Source organism: Athene cunicularia, assembly GCF_003259725.1.
Source record: "Athene cunicularia isolate RWA chromosome 11 unlocalized genomic scaffold, athCun1 chr11_part1, whole genome shotgun sequence".
NCBI lineage: Eukaryota > Metazoa > Chordata > Aves > Strigiformes > Strigidae > Athene > Athene cunicularia.
The window spans coordinates 19,342,472-19,350,425 of NW_020799113.1; the positions used below are offsets into that span (position 1 = coordinate 19,342,472).

Here is a 7,954-nt window from a genome sequence, read left to right on the forward strand (position 1 = left end):
GCTATGAGGAAGCATTAGGGAGCTGAGCAAACAGTGCAACTGGAGCAGAGAGAGGAGAAGCAACATGGGAGAGCTTCGCATCCACTCCGTTCTGGTGACTGGGGCCAACCGGGGAATCGGCCTGGGGCTTGTCCGGCATTTCCTGGGGATGCCAAATCCACCCAAGTGGGTCTTTGCGGCTTGTCGGGACCCCAAGGGACAGCGAGCGCAGGTGGGTCTGGGCTGGGACGCAGTGGGTCATACTGGGGGACGGGAGCACTCGGTGCCAGGGCAGAAGTTGGAGCCGGGCGGGGGTTTGCAAAGGGCTTGAGCTGCAGCCGGGCACCCACGGCACAGGGCAGCCGGGCTGGGACAGCTGCGGGACCAGCCATGTGTGGGATGTGCGGAGGTCACAGGGCTCCTCAGGGCCAAAAGTGGAAACTTACTGCTTGCCATCTCCTCAAGGGCTTCTGTCTGGCCCAGCAGGCTGGGGCATGAAGCAGTGGGCATGGTGTGTTTGTTGGGAGGCATCCCATGGGAGCAGGGCAGCCGAAGCAGGGTGCTGGGTGTGAGGCGGTGCAGGGACGGAGCCGGAGCAACACGGGCTTTACCTGGGAAAGGCTGAGCTTCTGTGCAGCCTCTCCTGCCTCGCCATGCCCACCTGGTCCCCTCTTTTGCAGGAGCTACAGAATTTGGCCTCCAAGCACCCCAACCTGGTCATCATTCCACTCGGTAGGTGCCCCGAGGTGAGGGTCCCTCGCCCCAGTTCCTCTGGCAAGCGCCCACCCTGGGGATGGAGCCGTGGTGACACCAGGCACTGCCATCCCTCCTGCCTGCCTCGAGCCATGAGGGCACATGTATGGGCAGAAAAGGGGACCCCCAAGATAATATGGGAACACTGACCTGCCTTGTGTTGGCTCTGCAGAAGTCACGGATACCGCCAGCATCAAGGCAGCTGCAGACAGAGTTGGGGAGCACCTGGGGGGCTCAGGACTGACCCTCCTCATCAACAACGCTGGGATTGCAAAGCCAAACTCACTTGATAATGAGACACTGGAGGACATGACCGAGGTGTACACCACCAACACGGTTGGGCCCCTGCTGCTGGGCCAGGTGAGTCCCTCACCTGAGCTTGGCTGTTCCAGGGAGGCATGAAGGGCTGGTGTGAGGGCGTCCTGGCTCCACTCTGGTGCATAACGAGCTCTCAGGCAGTGAGAGCTGATGGAGCTTCAGGCTGAGCTCAGGAGCTGGAGCCTGGTGGGCTGGGTGATTGGGAAGGGGAGGGAGGATGGTACAGTGCTGATGCCAATGTTGCCTGCTGGAAGAGCTGGTCCTCCCCCGTGTGCCATCTCTGTGCATGGCCCTATGTCCTCTCTTCTCCCCACAGGCATTCCTGCCCTTGCTGAAGAAAGCTGCTCAGGGGAGCCCAGGCTCAGCACTGAGCTGCAGCAAGGCAGCCATCATCAACATGTCCAGCTCTGCGGGCTCCATTGAGGATCCTTATTTATGGAATTATGGACAAGCTGTCTCGTACCGCTGCAGTAAGGTATTGCCACACTGCAGTGGGCATGAGCACAGACACATTCCTCTGCAAATGATCTCCATGACTTCCAACCTCCCCTCAGCCCCTTCACCTCTCTGCACTGTGACTGAGCTCCTGACAGTCACTGGGTCCCTCTCAAGGCACATTCCCATGCCTGAGTTGTGCCTCAGAGGGACATGCTGGGACAGGCCCTTGGCTGGGCTGGGCATATCCATGAGGATAGTGCAGGACCAAACTGTGCCCCCGGGAGCTGCCACCACCTGCCCTGTCCTGCCCCATCCGTGGGGTCTGCACATGTCCCCTTGCAGCCACCCTTCCCCTCCCACCGCCGTCCCTGCCCTGTCTCCTCACAGGCTGCTCTGAACATGCTGACCAAGTGCCAGTCCCTGGGCTACCGGCAGCACGGCGTCCTCTGCGTTGCTCTCCACCCTGGCTGGGTGCAAACCGACATGGGAGCCTCCGCCGGACACACGGTAGGAGTTTCATCATGGTGGGTCCCTCAGAGCCCCTGTGCTGATCTTCCACGGGAGGGAGCTGCTGCCCTGAGCCCTGACCACGACCTCCCTGCCTGCCCCATCCCTGCCTGGGCAGCTCCCCCTGCCCTGGCCCTGGGTGCCTGGTGCCCCCGTCCCCTCAGCTCCCTGCTCGGCCCCTCTGCCCGGAGCTGGTGGCTTTCCCCTTGCCCTCGAGCAGCTCCTTCCCCTGGTCCTGGCTGCTCCAGGGCAGCCCTTAGCCAGACCTTGGGTTCAAGCTGCCTCTCCCCCTCTGCCCGCAGCCCCCCGTGACGGTGGACGCCAGCGTGGGAGGGATGCTGAAGGTGCTCTCCTCCCTCTCTGAGAAGGACACTGGCACCTTCCTGGACTGGGAAGGGAAGGTCGTGCCCTGGTGAGACACCGACCCGGCCTCCTGGCAGCGGGTCCTGTGCCGCTGCTCCCACCTGCCCCACGTCCTCAATAAACTCCTGCCTGAGAGCCACTGGCTCTGCTGCGCACTGCCAGCTTGCAGGGGTGACCCCTTCCCGGCGTCCCCACTCCCCATCCCGGGCTGCAGCAGAGCCCGCAGCCACCCACCCAACCCATGGCTGTCGCTGGGGTCCCCACGAGTGACAGCCTTCGGGTGCTGTGGCACCGTGACCGCCCTCTGGAGATGTGCCGGGGCAGAGCCCCTCTCCTGGCACCAGAGAGATCTGAAAGCCCCCTGCCAAGCTTGTGCTCAGCCTGGGGTGCCCGAGGGGCTGGGAGTCGCAGGGACCAGCTGCCCTCTGCCCTCAGTTGGGGGATGTCTGGTCGCAGGCAGGACAGACGGACACAGGGCACAGGGAGCGTGCGCCGGGCTTCGCCGGGAGGTTTGAGGCTGGGAGTGTGGAGACAGAGCAGAGAAGCATCAGCTCCCGGTGTTTACAGAGGGGGGGGTACAGGGGGGCTGCAGGGCCGTGCGTGGGGTGGGGAAGGGGGCAGAAGCTGCTTCCCGTGGCCTTCCTCTCTCCCTGGCAGCCCGGGGCGGGCTGGGGGCGAGCAGGGTGACCACGCAGAGGGCTGAGCCGACGAGCGGGAGACTGCAGCAGGGGAAGAGGCGCCGTCCGTCTGTCCGTCACCAGGGCAGGCTATTCCCTTCCCAGTCAAGGAAGGCTCCGGAGGTGTCCTGCGAGAGGCTGGCCAGCACAGCCAGGATACCCCGCACGCTGCGCTCCACTGTCAGCGGCGCCTGCAGAGAAGGAGAAGGCGCAGCATCACTGCCGCGGGCTGCGACCTGCATGGAAAGCTGCCGGGCTTGGGCAGAGCAGAGGCTGCACAGCCTGGGGAGCAGCAGCCATGGTGCTCCTGGGGGTATTTCTTCCTTACTGCCAGCCTCCTGCTCTCTGTGCTGGGTGGGGGGACAGGGCTGGCGATCCCCACACTTGGCAGCTTGCTGCCTGCTCCCTGCCTGCTCCACCCCAGCAGATGGTCCTGGCAGCCCACAGCATCATACAGCATCCCCTGCCCCAAGTGCCCCTGCCCTCCCCGAGAGCTGGGGGTACAGCGGGGGTCCTGCCGACCCTCCCCTGCACAGCCCAGTACCTTCTGCGTCCCCATGTCTGTCTTCACTCAGCCAGGATGGATGGCCGTGCACAAGATCCCCTTGTCTTGGAGCTCTGTAGCCATGCACCTCGTCACCATGTTCTGGGCGGCCTGGAAGAGGCACCGCCATGCCAGCATGACTCAGGGCACGGGTGGGCAGGAGGGGGGACATCTCCCAGCCAGAAAATGGCTGTGGAGGTGGGCAATGGGGCTTTGCCCTGGGCTAAAGCATTGGCACAGCCCACCTGAAAGGCTCAGTCCTGGGTGCTGCTGTCTCAGTGTCCGTGCTTATGCTTGGGAGAGCCAGGCAGGGGGTGGGTGGCCGGGGGCAGGGGGTGCCCCTTGGGCTCCCCTCCATGGGCACAGCGCACAGCAGAGCATCCCAGCACCTCCCCTGGCACCTCACCTTGCTGGCACGGTACGGGTACATGGGGGCCTCCAGCACGCCGAGGCACAGCCCGATGGAGCCCAGTTTGGTGGAGACGTTGATGACCGCGGCCCTGCTGCAGCTCAGCCCCTCCTGCCCCGTGCCCTTCGCTGCCTTCTCCAGCAGCGGCAAAAACTCCTGGCACAAAGACACCCGGGCTTTGTCAATGCGTGACAAGCCCCGAGCTTGAGGGGCCCTGGAGGCCTCTGTCACAGGCCGTGGACGAGCAGCTGGACAGACACCCCCAGCAGAAGGACAGGGGATTGGGAGGATGCCCCATGGAGGGGCCAGGCTCCAGCCTTTCCCTGCCCCAGGGAAGGAGTGTGCCGGTACAGCCAGCGAAGCCTGGGCCATGCTGGGGCTGGGCTGCCTCCCGTCCTCTCTGGGTGTGCAGAAGAGACCCGCCGTCGTGGCCTTGTTCCCATCAGTCTGTCTTGTTTGAGAGAGCAAGAGGCCACCCAGCTGAGGTGACACTGCATGTACTGAATTCACAGGTGGTAGCGTGCCACATGGATTGACACTTGTTGTGCTGATGAGGAGTTTAAGGCCTCGGCCCCTCAGATGAGACTACGCAGCCTTCAGACACACCTGAGGCTCATTCGAGCTTTTGCGTTAAACCCTAAACTTTTATCCTTCCCCAAACAAGCATGAGAAAAGCCACAAATGTGAGGCACAATAACATGAGTTAGTTTGCAAAGTGGCAAGGCAGAAAGTGGATCCTGACATCAGCGATAGCCTCAGCACATCAGAAGTGGTGGGGCAGTTGCTGAGCTTAGTGCATATGGAGGGAGAACCCCAGGGGATGGAGTGCATGACCAGCAGCGTGGTGATGGGCAGGTCATGAAGGTCCACATCCTTCCACCAGTACAATACAGTGGATTTGTTTAACTCCACAGGTCTTTCATGGGACAATCAGTGAATGGGCATTGGCTTGGGAGAGGCAAGAGCAAGGCAGAGAATGTCTCATCATGGATATCTGAGGCATGACCTGGCTCAGGGGAGCCAGGGAAGAGGAATGAGATCAGCCTGTGTCCAGTGTTATGTGGATATGATGTGGAAAGCCCATCTTGTTAAGCTGTAAAGCCCACCCAAGCTGTGGAGCATCCCACATCCATCTCACATGCTCCTCCCTACCTCCTCACCCACAACAGCCTCTCCTGGCCAGACTGGCCAGTAGCTCCCAGATTATGGGGCCAGGTTTCCTAAGGTCATCTCAGTTTGCCTGAAAAAGCCAAGTGATTTTTGCCCTTTCATAAGGAAAGTTGGTTGACAGCCAGGATCTATGTCCTAGAGGTCAAAGAGCGGGAGAAGGTGTACCTGGAACCAAGTATTTGTGCAAGCTCTGAGTGGGTGGGGTGGCCGTGGAACATGCTATGAAGAAGCATTAGGGAGCTGAGCAAACAGTGCAACTGGAGCAGAGAGAGGAGAAGCAACATGGGAGAGCTTCGCATCCACTCCGTTCTGGTGACTGGGGCCAACCGGGGAATCGGCCTGGGGCTTGTCCGGCATTTCCTGGGGATGCCAAATCCACCCAAGTGGGTCTTTGCGGCTTGTCGGGACCCCAAGGGACAGCGAGCGCAGGTGGGTCTGGGCTGGGACGCAGTGGGTCATACTGGGGGACGGGAGCACTCGGTGCCAGGGCAGAAGTTGGAGCCGGGCGGGGGTTTGCAAAGGGCTTGAGCTGCAGCCGGGCACCCACGGCACAGGGCAGCCGGGCTGGGACAGCTGCGGGACCAGCCATGTGTGGGATGTGCGGAGGTCACAGGGCTCCTCAGGGCCAAAAGCGGAAACTTACTGCTTGCCATCTCCTCAAGGGCTTCTGTCTGGCCCAGCAGGCTGGGGCATGAAGCAGTGGGCATGGTGTGTTTGTTGGGAGGCATCCCATGGGAGCAGGGCAGCCGAAGCAGGGTGCTGGGTGTGAGGCGGTGCAGGGACGGAGCCGGAGCAACACGGGCTTTACCTGGGAAAGGCTGAGCTTCTGTGCAGCCCCTCCTGCCTCGCCATGCCCACCTGGTCCCCTCTTTTGCAGGAGCTACAGAATTTGGCCTCCAAGCACCCCAACCTGGTCATCATTCCACTCGGTAGGTGCCCCGAGGTGAGGGTCCCTCGCCCCAGTTCCTCTGGCAAGCGCCCACCCTGGGGATGGAGCCGTGGTGACACCAGGCACTGCCATCCCTCCTGCCTGCCTCGAGCCATGAGGGCACATGTATGGGCAGAAAAGGGGACCCCCAAGATAATATGGGAACACTGACCTGCCTTGTGTTGGCTCTGCAGAAGTCACGGATACCGCCAGCATCAAGGCAGCTGCAGACAGAGTTGGGGAGCACCTGGGGGGCTCAGGACTGACCCTCCTCATCAACAACGCTGGGATTGCAAAGCCAAACTCACTTGATAATGAGACACTGGAGGACATGACCCAGGTGTACACCACCAACACGGTTGGGCCCCTGCTGCTGGGCCAGGTGAGTCCCTCGCCCCCAGCACTGCAGTGCAGCTCCAGGGAACATCCCTTCCCATGGCCCTGCCTCCCTGAGCTGGGCTGTTCCAGGGGACACAACCGGCCACTGGGAGAGGGTCCTGGCTCCACTCCTGTGCTGATGGACCCTCCGTCAACATGGTCGTGCAGGCATGGGCTGGAGCTCAGGAGCTGGAGCCTGGTGGGCTGGGTGATTGGGAAGGGGAGGGAGGATGGTACAGTGCTGATGCCAATGTTGCCTGCTGGAAGAGCTGGTCCTCCCCCGTGTGCCATCTCTGTGCATGGCCCTATGTCCTCTCTTCTCCCCACAGGCATTCCTGCCCTTGCTGAAGAAAGCTGCTCAGGGGAGCCCAGGCTCAGCACTGAGCTGCAGCAAGGCAGCCATCATCAACATGTCCAGCTCTGCGGGCTCCATTGAGGATCCTTATTTATGGAATTATGGACAAGCTGTCTCGTACCGCTGCAGTAAGGTATTGCCACACTGCAGTGGGCATGAGCACAGACACATTCCTCTGCAAATGATCTCCATGACTTCCAACCTCCCCTCAGCCCCTTCACCTCTCTGCACTGTGACTGAGCTCCTGACAGTCACTGGGTCCCTCTCAAGGCACATTCCCATGCCTGAGTTGTGCCTCAGAGGGACATGCTGGGACAGGCCCTTGGCTGGGCTGGGCATATCCATGAGGATAGTGCAGGACCAAACTGTGCCCCCGGGAGCTGCCACCACCTGCCCTGCCCTGCCCCATCCGTGGGGTCTGCACATGTCCCCTTGCAGCCACCCTTCCCCTCCCACCGCCGTCCCTGCCCTGTCTCCTCACAGGCTGCTCTGAACATGCTGACCAAGTGCCAGTCCCTGGGCTACCGGCAGCATGGCGTCCTCTGCGTTGCTCTCCACCCTGGCTGGGTGCAAACCAACATGGGGGGCACAGCATCACAAAAGGTAGGAGAGCCTTGGGCCAAGGTCTGGAAGAACCTTTCTATTTGGGAATGCAGAGCTTGCTTTGATTGAACAGTCCCAGATGTACCGAGCTCTAGGGGAGCTCTTTGGCAGATACTCTGACCTGGAGGCATATGAAGGAAGGAGATGAGAAATGGGGAACTCTTCTTGCCCTGTGCTGTCCTCTTCTCACTCACTCCAGAGACCTCAAGCCCTGAGCAATGACCTGCTCCAGGGCAAACCTTATCCAGGCCTTTGTCTCATGTCTGTGTTTCTCCTTCTGCCACGCAGCCCCCTGTGACAGTGGAGGAGAGCGTGGGAGGGATGCTGAAGGTGCTCTCCTCCCTCTCTGAGAAGGAGACTGGGACCTTCTTGGACTGGAAGGGGAAAGTTGTGCCCTGGTAAGATATCAGCAGGTCCCTTTTCTGATGCACCAAATTGTCCCTGTGTCTTAATAAATTTGTGTCTGTAAACAATAAATAGCACTGTTTGAGCCTTCCTCTTGAACTCCTTTTAACTATTATTGTGAGAGTAT

At 61.0% G+C, this 7,954-nt stretch overlaps 3 protein-coding genes across 3 annotated transcripts; 2 read left to right on the plus strand and 1 right to left on the minus strand.

Annotated features, from left to right (window-relative positions):
* Window positions 1-2,579, plus strand: LOC113484520 (C-factor-like). The gene is made up of 6 exons (XM_026856937.1): window positions 1-211; window positions 660-711; window positions 905-1,092; window positions 1,367-1,525; window positions 1,876-1,995; window positions 2,298-2,579. The coding sequence occupies exons 1-6, from the start codon at window positions 65-67 to the stop codon at window positions 2,409-2,411; spliced, it is 780 nt and encodes a 259-aa protein (XP_026712738.1). The 5' UTR covers window positions 1-64; the 3' UTR covers window positions 2,412-2,579.
* Window positions 2,580-2,979: 400 nt separating this feature from the next.
* LOC113484566 (C-factor-like) lies at window positions 2,980-4,360 on the minus strand. The gene is given in 3 exon segments (XM_026856987.1): window positions 2,980-3,226; window positions 3,580-3,690; window positions 3,986-4,360. Coding segments are annotated over 3 exon segments (600 nt in total). The 3' UTR covers window positions 2,980-3,112.
* A 1,069-nt stretch (window positions 4,361-5,429) lies between these two features.
* LOC113484359 (C-factor-like) lies at window positions 5,430-7,954 on the plus strand. Its single transcript, XM_026856700.1, has 6 exons — window positions 5,430-5,587; window positions 6,036-6,087; window positions 6,281-6,468; window positions 6,794-6,952; window positions 7,303-7,422; window positions 7,711-7,954. The coding sequence occupies exons 1-6, from the start codon at window positions 5,441-5,443 to the stop codon at window positions 7,822-7,824; spliced, it is 780 nt and encodes a 259-aa protein (XP_026712501.1). The 5' UTR covers window positions 5,430-5,440; the 3' UTR covers window positions 7,825-7,954.